Source organism: Impatiens glandulifera, chromosome 1 (assembly GCF_907164915.1).
Source record: "Impatiens glandulifera chromosome 1, dImpGla2.1, whole genome shotgun sequence".
Taxonomy (NCBI): domain Eukaryota; kingdom Viridiplantae; phylum Streptophyta; class Magnoliopsida; order Ericales; family Balsaminaceae; genus Impatiens; species Impatiens glandulifera.
Window position 1 is genome coordinate 152,287,198 of NC_061862.1, and position 20,037 is coordinate 152,307,234.

Genomic DNA, 20,037 nt, shown 5'->3' on the forward strand with positions numbered 1-20,037 from the left:
CCATTGGCAAATCACATCCCAATCACATTTGGTTAAAGGGTTATACTTATTTTATTATGTTGCAAGTTCGAAACATACATATAACATTTTTTATTTTATTTTTAACCGTTTTAAGTTTATGGGCGGTTAACCAACAATCCGACTCAAGTATTCATTTTACTCTCACATATATATCCAAATTAACCACGGGTCTCGATTCGGCAATCCGGACACTTTAAAAATTAAACATTATTATATATATATATTAGTTAGTTAAAAAGTTGAACTTATATTATTAAAATATTCCGCGTTCATCTAATTTGGTGTTGAATTTAAAATATAAAGTATTATTATTTAGCTTAGTTGGTTAAAGAGTTGTACTTATTTTGTTATGTTGCAAGTTCGAAACATACATATAGCATTTTTAATTTTATTTTTAACCGTTTTAAATTTATAGGTGAGTCAACCCACAATCCGACCCAAATATCCAATTACTCTCATAGATATATCCAAATTAACCACAATTTTCGACCCGGAAATTCGGACACTTTAAAAATTAAGCATCATTAATTATATATATATTAGTTAATTAAAAAGTTGAACTTATATTGTTAATTATTTCGAGTTCATCTAATTTGGTGAATTTAAAATATAAATTTTATTAGTATAGTTGATTAAAGGGTTATACTTCTTTTGTTATGTTGTAAATTTGAAACTTACATATAGCAATTTCAAATTTATTTAGAACACTCTCATTCCATATTTTATTCTCTTCGGTAAAACAGTTTATTTTTTCACATATCTCATCACGTATTTTTTCCGAATAAACATCTTATCTCGTGACTTTACATTTTCACTTTGGTCAATCAAATATTTGATTCATATTTTTTTAACCATTTTCAATTGATATCGATCTATTATTACTCAGCAAACCACATCCCAATCACACTTTGATAAATGATTGTACTTGTTTTATTAGTTTGCAATTTCGAAACATACATATAACATTTTTTATTTTATTTTTAACCGTTTTAAATTTATGGGCGGGTCAACCCACAATCCGACCTAAGTATTCATTTACTCACATATATATCCAAATTAACTACCGCTCTTGACTCGACAATCTGGACACTTTAAAATTAAGCATAATTATATATAGATTTGTTAGTTAAAAAGTTGGATTTATATTATTAAAGTATTTCGCGTTTATTTAATTTAGTATTAAATTTAAAATATAAAGTGTTATTAGCCTAGTTGGTTAAAGTGTTTTATTTATTTTGTTAAGTCATAAATTCAAATCATACGTATAACATTTTTAATTTTATTTCTTTTTATTCAACAATTCATACATTTAAAAAAGTTATATATATATATATATTTGGTTTTCTTATTATAAACCTATCTAACTTTATTTCAAAATCAATACATAAAATCTATTAAATTTTAATAAAATATTACTTATGTATGTTTATAATATATATATATATATATATATATATATATATATATATATATATAATTAATTAAGTATGATATACATTCACCATTAATATATATATATATATATATATATATAATAATAATTAAAAAGTAATGATAAATAAATGACAACTATCTATAAAATTAATTATATTACTTTGTTTTTTTAATAAATAATTATTCTTTTTAATTTAACAATATAATTTCTCATTTTAATGTAAATCAAAATTATATATAAATTCATAAAATTATAAAACCTTTATTATTAATCCTAATAAAAAAATTCAAAATAAAATTATATGTATAAATATGATTTCAATTTATATAATACATTAAATAAATATGTACTAGTTTTTATAAATAATATATATATATAAACAAGTATATTTCCAAATATATTTTATTATTACATAAAATGAAAATAAAATCAATTATATATTTCGATTAAAGAAATAATAAATATTTTTAAAGATTTATTCAACCTAATTAAGTGCACTCAAGATTAAGACTAAAACTTTGTTGGGAGCACATATCTCAATCATTATATAGGACAATTATAAAGCAAATGAAAAATGTAAGGAGAAAATACATAAATATATTCAACCTAGATGAAATTCAAATAAAGTTTGGAAGCACATAAACCAAATCTAGATTGCTTTGTAGCAAAATAGTAACATCAAGGAATTAATCATAATAAGAAAATATAAACCATCATATGAAACTTATTTGATCTTCTTCTTTGGCCTCAACTGCAAAACAAAATAAAATGAATGAATCTATTAAGACAAATATATAACAATGGTCACATTTGCAAACATCTGGATACATAATTTCTGAATCAATAACCTATTTCAATATGTAATCAGATGACAAAATAAAATAAAAAAAGATACCTGATTGCTATGGCCACACTTTTTCTTTCTGCAATTAACTGCTCTAGGGTGAAGACGAGCATAGCACCTAACAAGATTTAAGATTTTAAATTCAATCATACATTTCATCGGATGATATGCATCTAATATCTATGAAGTTCCTAAATACCAGCTTTAGCATATTTTGCTTCAATTAAGTTGTTGACAGATAACATGTACCACCAAAACAAAACAACTGCAACACATTGAATACAGCTAAATAGGTTTTAAGTGGATTAAATATAGGGAGCTAAGTACCCTCTTCATAACATTCAAAACTGTCGAAGGGGCAACGAGTAAGAGTTCCCATAAAAGAAAATTAAGATGTATAAATAGGCTATTCATATGTACCAACTAAACAAAACTGCAAACACATTGAATACAGTTAACAATGTTTAATTGGAACTAATTATTGGGAACTACGTACCCTCTTCATAACATTCAAAACTGTCGAAGGGGCAACGAGTAAGAGTTCCCATATAAGAAAAAAGACCCACTAAGGTAGCTCAAATGAAAAGAATCTTGACTAAAAGACCAAAGGCTAAGGTTCCCCACATAAGAAAAAAGCCCCACTAAGGTAGTTCAAATGAAAAGAATCTTGACTATGTGACCAAAGGTCATAGGTTCCATTCAAACTAAGAACGCCCTAGGGGATTAGTGCTAACTTCCTAAAATAAACAAATTAAGGACACTAAGTCACTTAGGAAACTGTATACAAAGGTATATATAAACTTGATGTCAATGATTATTTAAGACAGATAGTATGTACCATCAAAACAAAACAACTGCAAACACATTGAATACAGTTAACAATGTTTAAGTGGGACTATATTGGGAACTAAGTACCCTCTTCATAACATCCAAAACTGTCGAAGGGGCAACGAGTAAGAGTTCCCATATAGAAAAACAAAAAGGTTATTCATTTGTAGTTCATTAGTGTTTCAAAGGAAACAAATTGAAACTAAGTAACTTAGGAAACTATATACAATTATATAATCTTGATGTACATTATAATTTCAGACAGATACTATGTACCACCCAAATAAAACAACTGCAACACATTGAATACAGTCAAGAATGTTTAAGTGGAGTATATATAGGGAACTAAGTACCCTCTTCACAACTGAAAAATGCAGAAGGGGCAACGAGTAAGAGTTCCCATCAAAATATGTTAAAAAAAGAGTAAATTGATCAATATTTTAGCAATGGTTTATGAATATAAAGCTTACTTTCGGCAGATCATCTTCTCTTGATTATATTTCCGAGCCAAAGCCATCAAAGAAGGCTCAATAATTCCTCCTCTAAGCCTCAGCACAAGATGCAATGTGGACTCTAATTAACAATCAGCAAGAACATACATAGACTTATAAGTAAGATTCGAAAATTATCAGTCAAGATAGGCAGTGAATGAAGAATGGAGACATACCTTTCTGGATGTTGTAATCAGCAAGAGTTCGTCCATCTTCAAGTTGCTTTCCGGCAAAGATCAATCGCTGCTGATCCGGGGGGATTCCTATCAAATGTCAAAACAAAATTAGATTCAGTTCTGATCATTTCCGGATAATTTGATACTGCAAAAGAAGAATAAAAATACCTTCTTTATCCTGAATCTTAGCCTTGACATTGTCGATAGTATCGCTGCTCTCTACCTCGAGAGTGATAGTTTTACCCGTTAGGGTTTTAACGAAAATCTGCATCTTTTACTTCCAATGAAGGGGATACAATGAGAGAGATTGTTGCTGAAATTTATAGTAGCTTCTCTATCTAGGGTTTTAGGGAAAGCATTTGAGAAATGACTAGCCCATTTGTTGAACTTTTCCAAAGTAATAATAGAAGGCCCAACTTGTTTTATTTCAGATTATTATTTTTATAAATTTAATTATTATATTTTAATATTTTTTTTTTGTTTATACATTTAAATTATTATTTTATATAATATAATTAATATTTAATTAATTATTTTCATAAATATTTATTTAATACAATTCTTTTTAAGTAACCAATATAAAACCAAAAATAGTTTAAGAAAAAATGAAAAAATAGTTAAAAAGATAAAAAAAAAAAAGTTAAAAAAATTGAAAGTTTGAAAAAGAGTAACAAATCTTCACAAGAATCAACAATATTTTGAATTTTCCACTAAAAAAACATCTGGACAAAGATTCATCTTTTAAGTAATCTTTTAAGTATGCACATCTTTTTGCAAGTTCCAATAAGAGTCTAGCATAACATACTAGATTCTAGTCAAATTCTAAAAATTAAATTTTAAATTTTAAATATTTTTCACAAGGTGACGTTGTAAAAACAGGTGAGAAGTCTCTGTTTTCTTTAACACATTCCACAACGAATTACAATAATAATGTCCTTCTGGATACATCTATTATTAGTTGTGAGAATTTCGTCGTGAATAACATTATAAGAAAAAATGAGATCTTCGTAAACATCTCAAACTCCCATAGTTTTTTTCAACAAAAATTAATCGGACTGACTTTATTAAACAAAATGTAACAATGTCTCACATTGAAGTTTTTCAGATCATAGCACAACATAAAATCTCGAGAAGACGGGTTTAAAGCCTTTTTTATAATCATTAACAATAGTATATCATAATCAGGGATGAAATGGCATAGTCATTGAAGAAAATTATAAGATCAAGAAAGGAGACTTATAAGATGATGAAATTCACTATCGAAAATGGAAGGGGAGTATTATTCTAGCATGATCTCTGTCTAGAGAATAATATCATCATTCTTAAAGATGAATTCCAAATAAGCAGAATTAGAAGAGAATGTTTTATGTCCTCGATTAAAGATGTATACAAAAGAAAATGTGATTCAATTCTGAGACAATTACTAGAAGGAGAAAGAATTAAGAACCTGATCAATATTGACCCATGTTGCGTCCATCCTTCCAAATAACTTTTTCATCCAAAATAGCAATCGGAATAGTTGTTGACTGAGTTTGTAGGGATGGAACATGTGGCATAACCACTGCATTTCCTACTTTCTTTTTAAGTTGCGACACATGAATCACATTATGCATCTTAGCTGTAGCAGTAATATCCAATTTGTAAGCCACTTGTCTCACTCGCTCTATAATTCAGAAAGGTCCATAGAACTTTGGACTAAGTTTATGAGTTTCCTTCTGATTGACGCATGTCGATAAGGTTGTAGTTTAACGAACACTTAATCATCCACTACCAAAATGCAGACCACTCGTTTCATGTCTACTTGCTACTTCATTCGATGTTGGGCTCTATGAAGATAAAATCGCAACAATTTAAGAGATTCTTCTTTGGTTGATATCTTCTATCCATTGTTTCTACTCACTTTGGAATCACCAGCCAAGTAAGGATAATAAACTGGAGGTGACTGACTATATACAATCTCATATGGTGATGATAGTGCAGCCGAATAAAAATTTGTATTATGCCACCATTCGACTAAAGGCATCCATTTAACCCATGTTTGCAGTTTTTGACCAGCTATACATCACAGAATGTCTCAACATTCTATTTATCACTTTCGTTTGACCATCGGTCTAAGGATGGTACGTTGTTGATATCGCTTGGGTAATTCTCTGTAATTTGGATAATTCTTTCCAAAACGTACTGATAAATATCTTATCTCTATCGTTGACTATAGTGAGTGACATACCATGTAACTTGAATATATGATCCAAAAAGACATGAGCAACACTATTTGTTGAATAGGGGTGTCATACTAATGAAACGTGGCATCTTCTAAAGCCGATCAACTACAACTAAAATAATTGTACGCCCTTGTGATTTTGATAATCCTTCTATAAAATCCATAGATATGTCACTTCAAATAGAATTGAAAATCGCCAATTGTTGTAATAAACCCTTTGTCCCTTAATTTTCCCATTTTTGTTGCTAACATTCAAGACAATTCCTAAGGAACCCTTACATCGGGTTCCATACCACGCCAATAATATGCTTGTCTTAGTTTCTGATATGTCACCATCACACCTGAATGACCTCTCACCGCTGAGTTATGTATTGTAGATATTATGTATGATCTGAGTTCCTTATCATCTCCCACCACGATATGTTCATCTTTTCTCAATTGCCCATTGATAAATGAAAAACCCTTAATGCCTTGAGGATCAGATTGTAACTTAGTAACAATGTGTTTCAGATTCATGTCTTCATCCCATGTCTTAGTAATTTTTTTTAATAATACAAATGTGAATTCAGATAATGCTAGAAAATTTCCCTCTGAATTGACTCTATAGTGAATCAATAACTACATTCTCCTTACCCTTCTTGTATTGCACTAAACTAGGGCTGTAAATGAGTCGAGCCGAGCTCAAGCTTGCTGAAGCTCGAGCTCGATTCGATTAAATATTTATTAGCTCGATTCGAACTCGAGCTCGAACGAGCTTATAAATTTGAGCTCGAGTTCGAATCAACTATATTTCCTACAAGCTCGGCTCGACTCGAAAACTTGAACAAAAATTTAATTTTCAAGCTCAAACTTGAGCTCGAACTCGAACTCGAACCCGATTCAAGCTCAAACTCGAACCAAATTTATTTATAGAATTAAAATATCAAACTTTCATACATATTAATAAAAACATGATATTTCAAAATTAAAATATGAAACAATCATAACTATTCAAAATTTTAAAACATAATAATCCAAAATATTAAATCACCATTATTAATCAAAATTCTAAAACATAAAATTCAAAAATTAAAGTACAAAACTATAAAAATTATTTGAACATTTAATATATTAATCTTTTTAACTCATGTTCTTCAATCATAGCACACGTACAACTACCTGCATTCAATAATATGAAATGTTTAATTTTAAAAATAATTAATATAAAAAATAAATGTTAAAACAAATAACTAAAATTTAACTTACTTTAAGATGTAGATACCGACAACAAAATTTCTTGATATGTCTTTTCTTTCTGAAAAAGTGAAAAATTAATTAAATAAGTGATAAAATTCAGTATGTAACATAAGAATTTAATAATAAAAACTTATTTTAGTCTTCTTTTTCATTCCATTTATATGTCGAAGCCAATCACCCCCACAAAGTAGAGTTTGTACTGTATTCGTAGATAGTGATGAACGGTAAGAATTAATGACTCTTGTTCCAGCACTAAATGTTGATTCTGAAGCCATTGAAGTCACTGGTATTGCTAAAATGTCAGTTGCTATCTTAGATAATATTGGATATTGCATTCTATTCATCCTCCACCATTCTAAACATGAAAAATCTTTAGAAATCTCATTCTTCTTTAGACGACATTTTTCAAGATAATCTGTCAATTCAGATTTCTTACTCTCCGAAGTTTCTACTTTTGCATAATAGTCATCAAAATCATCCCAATTATACATAGAACTTTGATCTCTCTTAATATTTGAGGAATCAAAACTCTTAGATTCGGAGGAATAAGACGATGCGTTACTAATTTCTTCATCAACATACTCTTCATAAAGAGAATAAATTACCTCTTTAACTTTTAAGATATGCTTAGAGGCATCTAATTCAGAATAAAGCTTAGGAAAACAAAATTCAACTGCAAGCATTTTCTTGGTTGGATCGAACACGGCAGCTATTGCCATCAATAGATTACAGTCACCCCAATACTTATCAAATTTGTTTTTCATTTTACTAGCAGCTCCTTCAGAAATAAATCGTCATGTTGTGCATATGTATCCAATGCTGACTTTATTTTTTGAACTTCTTGTAAAAATAAATTTGAAGTAGGATACTCACTACTTGAAATAATGTGAGTGACCGTCCAAAAAGCCTCAGCAATGAGCAAATCTTTTGAGCTTTATTCCATTCTTCATCATGAGGGCAACAACTATAAAATGGATCACGTTCTTTAAACATCTTAAACACTTCTTTGAACTTTAGTGCACAACTTAACATCTCAAAAGTCGTGTTCCACCTGGTTTTGCAATCACAAATCAATTTCTTATTCAGTTTATCCTAATACATAAAAATCGTCATGTTGTGCATAATCGAAGTCTAAGTTTATCCTAATACATAAAAAAAGATATATAAGCATAAATTTCTTTTAATACATGAAAAAAAGATAAACAAGACTTACCTTACCACTAAGTTCACCAATAAAATAGTTTTTTTCCTTTCTTTGTTGCTGGATTTTCTTAAGGTAAAAAAAATCAAAGTTAAATAAAAAACAACAACAATAGTTATCATAAAAGTGAAAATAAATTTAATTACCTGTAAGACTCTTCTGAATGAGATCGATGTGAAGACGAAAAAAAGAAGAAAATGAATAGATGAAGAGTGAAAATATGTGAAGATCAAAGAATAAGAGATTAAGAGCTAAAGAAATGGTGAAGAATGAATGAAGAAAAGATTAAGAGTGAAAGAAATGGTGAGGATGGAAGAAAAAATGAAGGAAGAATGAAAGAAATGCATGGAAGAGAAAATGTAGAAAGAAGGAAAGAAGAGGCGATTAGATGAAGAAGATTAGGTTAGATGAGAATGAAAGAAGAGGCGATTAGATGAAGAGTCGTAGATGTGTTGGAAATTAGGGTTTTACTTATGGGTTATGGGCCTTCATATGGGCTTTGAAGAGAAAGAGAGGGAAAAAATATATTATTTGAGCTTTAATATTAAATAAAAAAATTATATATTATATACTTAGGCTCGAAAAAGCTCGACAAGCCATCGAGCAAGCATTATATGAGCTCGAGCTTGACTCGAATTTTAAACGAGCCGACTCGAGCTCGGCTCGAGCTCGGTCAAAGTCAAGCTCAAGCTGAGCTTTGACCGAGCGGCTCACGAGTAGCTTGACTCATTTGCAGCCCTACACTGAACACTCAAACCCTAACAGTTTGTAAAGTCATTTCTCTTGACTAAGGTGTCTAATCTTTTGCTCAAACATGTGTTTCAATGCTTCATTATCCGTTTTAATGATGAATGGTTTGAATTGTAAATAACTTTTCAATTTCTTGATAGTATGTAATACAGCTAACATTTCTCGTTCATAAGTAGATAAGGCATGTAGTTTCGGACCGAGCCCCTTATTAAAATACACCACAAGGTGTCATTGCTGCATCAAAATCGCACCCATACCATTGTTACTCCCATCAGTTTAACCACAAACCTTTCCTCGAAATTAAGTAATTTCAGTACTGGCGAATTCATTATGGCCTTTTTCAGTTCCTCAAATGCCACATTTGCTTCTTCATTCCAAGCTAATTTTCCCTTTTTCAATAAGGATGTTAATGGTCGAGCTATAGACCCACAATTCCTAACAAACCTCCTATAGTATCATGTAAAGCCCAAAAGTCTTGTAAGTTGTTTCAAGGAATCTAGAGACGGCCATATTTTAATAGCTGATAGCTTTGACATATCTACAACAACTCCCTGTTGTGAAATAACATGTCCAATGCAATATATTTCCAAACAAGAAAAGGCACAATTGGAATGTTTCAAAACTAAATGATGTTGTTTTAGTAACTCAAATACCAGCCGCAACTGCTTTAAGTGATCTTTCCATGGTCGATTATAGATCAAAATATCGTAAAAAAAACTAGTACGAATTTCCTCAAATAAGACTTAAAAACCCCATTCATCATTCGTTGAAACGTGGAAGGTGCATTTGTCAAACCCAAAGGCATCACTATAAATTTGTAATGACCCTCATGTGTCTTGAATGCAGTTTTATAAATGTCCTCCTTCATTCTGACTTGACGATAACCTAATCTTAAATCTAGTTTAGAATAAATACAACTACCATATAACTCATCCATTAGTTTTTTATTAATGGAATTGAAAATTTATCATTAATAGTCACCTCATTTAAACGTCGATAGTCGATGCATAATCTCCAGCTTTTGTCCTTCTTTTGTACCAACACAACGGTGAAGAAATGGACTATAACTTTTGCGTATCACTTCTGATTCAAGAATTATCTTTTATCATGCCTTCGATTTCATCCTTTTGGAGAGCGGGATATCGGTATGGCCTTAAACTAACTGTTTTTGCTCCTTTTTTGAGATTAATTCGATGGTCATAACTGCGAGTAGGTGCAAGTGTTGTAGGTTCTCTAAATAATTCTTCAAACTCAATTAACAGTTTCTCTAATTTTTGTTCTTTGTCAACCTTTGGTGAAGATATTATTACATAATACAATTCTAATTCACACCTTTCTGATTCCCCAATACTCATCATAGCCACATTAACACCCTTTTAGATAACCTTCCCTAATGTCCTGCTTTCTATCATGGAAACCCAATTGGATGTATCCCCATGTAGCTTATGCAATTCACCAATAAGTGTAAATTCCATTATTAAATTTTGAAGTCCCATTGAATTCCACCAAGTGTCACCAACCATTCGATTCTGAGTGTAATGTCATACTTAGGAATAGATAATATTCTTGCATTGACATTGAATTATATACTCTGAGCTTACCATTGTAGTCCAAGACTTTTGTTAGTACTTACCAATTGATGACCACTTGCTACTGTGACCATTAGTTTAACAACTAAAGATGTTACAAACTTTGTATTTCTGATCACTTGTGGGTTAATAAAATTATGTGTACTTCCTGAGTCTATCAGAATATATATATTGTTATGTCCTACCATTCCTTGCACCTTCATCGTATCGAATACATTTAATCCTTCAATTCACTATAAAAATTTGATGACTTTGTGACGTCAATTTTTGACGAAATTATTGACGAAAACAACTTTAACGACGAATATTGCGACATAAAAGAAAAGATTCTAAATAGATCCTCTCTAATAGGGTGACGGTTTTTGCGTTAATATTTGGGATGTTGAATACCGACGAATATTTTTTGACGATATTTTGCGACCAATCATTTGTGACGGTATTTTCTGACCAATTGTTTTTTATAATATATTTTGACAAATCATTTGTAACGATATTTTGTGACGGAATAATTTGTAACGATATTTTGTGACGATATTTTGTGACAAATCATTTGCAATGTTATTTTTTCACGATAAATTATTTGTGATGTAATAGATTTTATGACGTAATAGTTATTTTTTCATTGTGACAAAATTATAAAAAAATTAAAATTATTTTTATTTTTAAATTAATTAAAAAATATATTTTTTAAATATATATGGTTATGTAAAATTAGAATGACAGTAATTAAAAATTCAAAAGAGTATAACAGCTTAATAAATTCTTAATCAATCTAACATATATAAATATATATATATATATGTTTTCAAAATATTATAAAAACAAATTATCAATATGAGTAATGATAGGGAGCAGGAAAAAACTTCACAAGAATTTATAGGGAATGATGTGTCACTTTTTAATTTGACTGAAATTTTCTCTCTTATTAAATTTTCAATCCATTTAGAATGTCACATTTCATTCTCTATACATTTTTGTTAAGTTTTTTCCTGCTCCCTATCATTACTCTTATCAATATATATTAGAAAATGTCTTCATGAATGCATCCATCTTTGCATCGGTTTCTTTTTGTCGACGTGTCAATTCAAGAACATTATCACGAAGTTCAACAATGATTTCATCTCTTGCAATTTGACTTCATATTTTTCAAAAAAAAATTATCTCTTTCTCGCACTTTAAGTTGCAGTTCTTTGATTTCATCTTTCAATATTATAATCTCTTGTGAAACTTGGGAAGATGATGATGGATTTTGTATAAATAATATTTTTCATCTTTTCCCATTCCAAATATCCTCACTCTCTTGGGGGCTACCAACTGATAATACCCATAACTCATTTAGAGTGGAGTTCTTCACAACTTTACTAGCATCTGGATCATTTTGACTTGGTTGAAAACGAATAAAATTATTCTGTAAAAACAAAATTGTTTGTGTAAATAATTTTCTTTTAATGGTAGCAATAATTGATGATGAAAATAATTAGTAATAAGTCAATTCTATAAGTTAACAAATTCATTCACATACAGTAAGTACAAAACTCAGAGCTAATATGCACTAAAGGAAGTCAACATAGAAGAAAAGTCCATTTATCCTTCAGTCAGAAACATTGTCATCACTATCCCAAATATCTATATGTTAAAAAATGCATTCACATATTGTAAACAAAATACAAAATCAGAGCTAATAGAACTAAATCATAAAGGTCCGGCTCATGGTTTCCAAACAACAACGAAGAAAATTGATACTCGGCAAAAACTCTATTAATACAAAATTTTAAACATTTAAAAGAAAATCATATATTTATCATATCTGGACAAGTTTGGGTCAAGCTCACAGCTAAATGAGTTGCATTCAACCTCATTAATTTAAAAAACATGAAAGCAAATAGACAAATTTTCTTTTACACCATCTATGAATTAACTTGTAATCTTTTCTATCTCTATTTTAAATCATCACTTCTAAAATTAATTAAAATATAAAGTAATATCAAAATAAAAAATGGTTATTTATCAATAGATATGGATGCACGTGGACCACTCCAAGTACCATCCTTCTTTTGATATGTTTTATGAAATATTTCCATCATGTTCGGTAGCATGCCTAGTTCAATAGTCTTTGTTGGAAAAAAAATTATAATTTAACTTAAACTCATGGTGTTTTTATGAATTTAAAAAATATATAAAATATTTGAATCTTTAAATTATCATTCTTCGTTCATCACAAACATTAATAGATCATTCATGGTATGTCGCTCATACATTTGCTGCAGAATTTGTTTCACAACTCCGTTTTGCATTTGATCTCATGAAGAAGCATTGATGCATGAGGGTCCTTGTTCTTTACTCTTTTTAGTGTAAATGAAGTTCCGAAGTTTATCATCCACTTTCGTTTTGAAGTTTTTGTAAATTTCGACACAATTCTCTTCATCCCACTTAAATTTATCCTTCAATAAAAAATATAAACTCAACTTCAATAAGTGTTTATTAATAATGTAAAATAACATTGAATATACCTTACAACCCCCACTACAATTCTCGTACTTCTGGTGAAACTTGATTCTAGTTAATGAAAGCCCCACGCCAAGTAGCGATTATCATTTTATTCATTTGACGTGTTATATTCGGATAAAAACTATCCAATATGTAAAATAATTTATCATATATACATATAATTGAATTACTTTTTAAATGATATACTTATAATTAGACACTCACCTATTCCCATCTGGTTCAATATTGAGACCAACATTTATTTCTAAATCTTGGTTTTCCTGTGTTGCCTCATTTGGGGGTTGAATATCTTCATATTACATACTTAATCACAAACAATAACAACAATACATGTTTTAGTTTCTAATAACACCATAATAATAATAAATTAGTGTTATTGAAACTAATAATGGTGTGGTTTGTCTATGTTTGTGTAATAGAGAATGAAAACATAATGGTAATCATTAAACAAATTAAGAAATTAAGACCCAATATACATAACCATCTCCTATGAAACAAATTTTCATTATTTTGTACCCTTTTTTTTTAACACATGCATAATGAATAGAAACAAATCATCATGGTTAAAGAACAATAGATGCAACAGAGAATTTCCAAGATCTAGGTCCAGTGGTTACAAATGATAAAGAGTACTTGATTTGATCAAATTTCGTGTAATATAAATTAACATAAAAGCGCATCACATGATGAATGAGATAGATGAAGATGCATACATGATACACATGAGGTTGTGCTTGTGCTCCCATAAACATAAAACTAGTTTATAGAATATAAGATTCATGTGAACATATTCAAAACACTCAGATCATATCCAACCTTGTTCCGATCTTTCGAGAGGATATCATCCTAAACATAACAAGTAGAATTTTACAGATCAAGCACGCAATTTCATCAAGGAATCAAAAACAACAATATGTACATAAACATAAAATGCTATTAAATTGAAATCGTTGTTCATTTAATACACAATTTTTTCGATATGATCGAAGCTATATGAGCTTGTAAAGAGTAAGAATTCAGATAAAAGATTTAGATTAAAGGTTTAACATAAAAGCAAACGAAATGTAAGTAACTGCTTAAAAGAAGATTTAACTGAATATAGAGATGAAGAAAGTAATTGTTTAACAAAAAAAATTATAGGCTCTTTTAGTAACAATCTTCAAAAACTAGTACAAAAGAAATATGTTTTTCTAACTAAATTAAGTTTTAATTCCATATTTAGTTTGGCCAGAACTCAACAAAGAAAAGGTTGTAGGAATATTGTGTTTATTTAATAGAGAATGAAAAAAGAATAGTAACCATTAAAAAAATTAAGAAATCTAGATAATTTATTCTGTACATAAGGACCCAATATACATTTGGGTCAAACTCATTATTCAACTTATCTTCATTTTTCTAATTTTTCAAATGAGAACTGAACTGTTGTTATGTTCTTCATTACAAATCTCTAAAAATTTTGCTCGTGATTCATTATTTTTACCAACAACAAATTTATAAACTCTTTTAGTAACAATTTTCAACAACCAGTATAAAAAGTATATATGATATTTTAACAAAATTAACTATCAATTCAACATTTAATTTGGCTAGAACTCAACAGGAAAAGGTTGTAGATGATTGTACTAACCAATAATCAAAATGAGATATCAAATGCATATTTATGACACACAAATATTGATCTATAGAAACTTAATATTTAGTACTTTTACGTACTTGCTTCAATTTTTGTAAGATCTAGAGCCAAAACGTACCAGATTGAAGGAAGGAAAATCAGTAGTAGCGATTAAGCGAACCGGTAGTCCATGAGAGCAACTTGAGAAATCGGCGACCGCACATCAGTCTTCGTTCTATAAACACTAATACATAAATATTGATCTAGAGAAACTTAGTATTTAGTATTTCGAACTTAGAAGATATTGAGTAGGAAGAGGAGCAAAACCTTACATACTATTCACCACAGTTTCAGATAGATTGTGATATATTTTAAAACTTAAAATTCTTGCCATCGCAGAAAGTTTGGTCTCATTCGGGTGACCATACCAAATATGTTCATCTGCAGCTTTCAGAACATCCCAAAATGTGTCGCCTTCTTCAACGTGATCATCTAAATGAATGTGTGAAGAAAAACTTTTGCCTTCATTTGCGGGGATTATAACTAGTAGCAAAATTGAAGATCATTTTACGAAATAGATTAACATCGAAAACTATTGACTTTGGTTCAATGTGTGATAGTAGTTCTCCATGAGATGTCCACGTATAGTAATTCTTAACGAAACCACATCGATAAAGATGATCCCTACAAGATTCCACATCATTATATTTACGGTTCTCACATTTTATACAGGGACATTGAATTTTGTCAAATCCTTGAATTCAATCTTGCTTGTAACAAAGTTTATAAACTCTTCCACCCCTTTGAAAAACTTATCTGTTAAACCTAGACGATTTGACAAAGTTTTGTTATACATCCAAGCACGGTTTTCTCTCATAATTTTTTGTCTGCACAAATTTAAACAACCAATATAAAAAAATATATATGATATTCTAACAAAATTAATTGTAAAGTCAATATTTAATTTGGCTAGATCTCAACATGAAAAAGGTTGTAGATGATTGTACTAACCAATAATCAAAATGAGATATCAAATGCATATTTATGACACACAAATATTGATCTAGATAAACTTAATAGTTAGTACTTTTACGAACTTAATTCAATTTCTGTAAGATCTAGAGCCAAAACGTACTAAATTGAAGGAAGGAAAATCAGTAGTAGCGATTAGGCGAACCGGTAGTCCATGAGAGCAACTTGAGAAATCGGCGCGACTGCACATCAGTCTTCGTTCTATAAACACTAATACATAAACATTGATCTAGAGAAACTTATTATTTAGTATTTCGAACTTAGAAGATATTGAGTAGGAAAAGGAGCGAAACCTTACATACTATTCACCGCGGTTTTAGATAGATTGTGATATATTTTAAAACTTAAAATTCTTGCCATCGCAGAAAGTTTGGTCTCATTCGGGTGACCATACCAAAGAGGTTCATTTGCAGCTTTCAGAACATCCCAAAATGTGTCGCCTTCTTCAACGTGATCATCTAAATGAATGTGTGAAGAAAAACTTTTGCCTTCATTTGCGAGGGATTATAACTGGTAGCAACATTGAAGATCATTTTACGAAATGGATTAACATCGAAAACTATTGACTTTGGTTCAATGTGTGATAGTGGTTCTCCATGAGATGTCCACGTATAGTAATTCTTAACGAAACCACATTGATAAAGACGATCACTAAAAGATTCCACATCATTATATATACGGTTCTCACATTTTATACATGGACATTGAATTTTGTCACCATCCTTGAATTCAATCTTGCTTGTAACAAAGTTTTATAAACTCTTCCACACCTTTGAAAAACTTATCTGTTAAACCTCGACGATTTGACAAAGTTTTGTTATACATCCAAGCACGATTTTCTCTCATAATTTTTTGTCTGCACAAATTTAAACAACCAGTATAAAAAATATATATGATATTCTAACAGAATTAACTGTCAATTCAACATTTAGTTTGGCTAGAACTCAACAGGAAAAAGGTTATGGATGATTGTACTAACCAATAATCAAAATGAGATATCAAATGCATATTTATGAAACACAAATATTGATCTAGAGAAACTTAATAGTTAGTACTTTTACGAACTTGCTTCAATTTCTGTAAGATCTAGAGCCAAAATGTATCAGATTGAAGGAAGGAAAATCAGTAGTAGCGATTAGGCGAACCGGTAGTCCATGAGAGCAACTTGAGAAATCGGCGACTGCACATCAGTCTTCGTTATATAAACACTAATACATAAACATTGATATAGAGAAACTTAGTATTTAGTATTTCGAACTTAGAAGATATTGAATAGAAAGAGGAGCGAAACCTTAAATGCTATTCACCGCGGTTTCAGATAGATTGTGATATATTTTAAAACTTAAAATTCTTGCCATCGCAGAAAGTTTGGTCTCATTCGGGTGACCATACCAAAGAGGTTCATATGCAGCTTTCAGAATATCCCAAAATATGTCGCCTTCTTTAACGTGATCATCTAAATGAATGTGTGAAGAAAAACTTTTGCCTTCATTTGCGGGGGATTATAACTGGTAGCAACATTGAAGATCATTTTACGAAATAGATTAACATCGAAAACCATTGACTTTGGTTCAATGTGTGATAGTGGTTCTTCATGAGATGTCCACGTATAGTAATTCTTAACGAAACCACATCGATAAAGATGATCCCTACAAGATTCCACATCATTATATTTATGGTTCTCACATTTTATACATGGGCATTGAATTTTGTCACCATCCTTGAATTCAATCTTGCTTGTAACAAAGTTTATAAACTCTTCCACCCTTTGAAAAACTTATCTATTAAACCTCGACAGTTTGACAAAGTTTTGTTATACATCCAAGCACGGTTTTCTCTCATAATTTTTTGTCTACACAAATTTAAAAATATGAAGCATTAATAAAAAAAAATATATGATCTCCAACTATACAAGAAATAAGTAAGCTTGTTTTTAATGTAGATGAAAATATTAATATATTGTAACTAAAAGTTTTGTATCAATAAATCCAGAAAACTAAAGTTCACATTACACACAAAACATCTCATGCTCTTTGAAGTTCTAAAACAACCAATGCATACAACAAAATCAGAGAAAATAATATCGCTAGAATTAAGCTTCAACAATTTAAGATAAAAAAGATGTCCTACCAAGTTTGGGTAGTATTGTATTGACTGTCTCAAAATTCACAGATGTTGAAGACTCGTATATAGAGGAGAGGAATAAGATATCTTGGGTCCAATAAAGAAATACAAACTAATAAATAATGGACAAGTTCAGATGATGAATTTGGTCCTTTAAGTGCATGAGTGAATATCCTTACAATAAAACTGAAAAAGAAAACTTAATATGATCAACACAAACTAGAGAGACTAAACATTCACATTCCAAGAGGGAAAACAACTCCCATATATCATAAACATTTGACTCGAGAGTTTAGTTGCCAGGGCTGATGGGAACTACAAGTTATAACACTTAATATTTCTGCAGCATTAACATGAACTTTAGGAGGTGTCTGTCCATGTCATGAGAGTAGCTAGATGTCTCATTATGAACATCCCAACTTCTTTAAGGGAATATAAATAAAGTAGATATATACAAAAAGAAATAAAAGTCAAAAGAACAAGAAGCATGGCAATGTGAACTTACAACTGCACCTCAATATGCAAAACATTAAACATAGAATATGAAATGTAACATTGTGAGAGAAAACTCAACCAAAATCAATTTTGTATTAGAGCTCGGAAAAGTTAACAAACCATATGTGACAGTCAAATATAATTCTAGCATAATGCACTTTTTGAGTCTTTTAGTAGATCGTCAATGATCCATAAGAATAAAGAGGGTTATTAATATATTGTAACTACAAGTTGTGAAAAAATATTAATATATTCCAACAGAATGGACTTTTTGAGTATTTAAGTCTTTGCTTATAATTGATTATTAAATGAAAAAAATATGAAGCATTAATAAAAGAAAATATGTGATATCCAACTATATAAGAAATAAGTAAGTATGTTTTTAATATAGATGAAGATATTAATATATTGTAACTACAAGTTGTGAATTGATTATTGTAACTACAAGTCTTTTGAATCTCTAAATGAATATTATTGATTCATGTCATTCTAAGCACACCCTAAATGTGTTCTTCTTTAGATAATGAATGTACATGAGATAAAAAAAAAAATACATCAGTGATTGTATAGAAAAAGCAAACCAGAGTATTCAACAAGTAAAATTATGAAAGTAAGACATTACAATAGACAAAGCAACCAAGACAAGAACAAATAGGAGGAATCAAATTAATGAGATATCATCATTTTCCTACTATCTTTTGATTCAATTGGGTTAGAGTGCTAACATTTGGATGAGTTTCAGAAATCTTTTTGTGAAAAATAACATAGTGAAGTTGCACAATGAACCCTAAGACAAGTTTCTAGATACATCATTTGTTAAACATCAAGCTATTGCCTATATAAGAAGATTAAACATCAATTGAAGCAATAAATGTTTATTTTCTTCAAGTAGGAAGATGCAAACAAAGCACAAGAGGATAGAATTAATCATCAACAACCATGAAAGAAACGAATTATGCGAGTAACCCTAATTCCATTGAAATAATGTTTTACATACGTTAAAGATTCAAATACGTAGAAATTCTATGGAATTCTTTCACAAAAGTCAAAACAAAGAAAAACAGATTGATATATTTTCTTCTTATATGGAAAAGTTATACATTATTTCGAGCATATTTTCAGACTTAACAACAATGAAAAAAAGTCAAAATAACAAAATTTATATAAAATAATTAGAAATAGCATAACCTTATAAACATATATTCAATGTCTTCTTTTCGGTAAAAGAGAGAAAGAGATAAAGATCATATTCTCAAGAGACAGGGCAACCACTTTTTTAAACCCTACTGTCTCTATGCAAGCCTCATAATAGATCTAATCAATCAAAATCTAATAAGAGATAAATAGAGAGAAGAGTAAACCTATTTAGTCTTGTCGGAGATGGAGAGCTCAATGTTATTGTCTTTAACTGTGTGGCAGTGACAGCGGATGACAATCGATCAGACGAGAAATTGTATGATTTTAAATTAGTTTA

At 29.7% G+C, this 20,037-nt stretch overlaps 1 protein-coding gene across 1 annotated transcript; it reads right to left on the reverse strand.

The window, feature by feature from the left end:
• Positions 1–2,034: 2,034 nt before the first annotated feature.
• Positions 2,035–4,148, reverse strand: LOC124915662 (ubiquitin-60S ribosomal protein L40). The gene is made up of 5 exons (XM_047456426.1): positions 3,964–4,148; positions 3,796–3,882; positions 3,599–3,701; positions 2,352–2,418; positions 2,035–2,207 (listed from the first exon to the last, which is right to left on the reverse strand). The coding sequence occupies exons 1-5, from the start codon at positions 4,064–4,066 to the stop codon at positions 2,181–2,183; spliced, it is 387 nt and encodes a 128-aa protein (XP_047312382.1). The 5' UTR covers positions 4,067–4,148; the 3' UTR covers positions 2,035–2,180.
• Positions 4,149–20,037: the final 15,889 nt, after the last annotated feature.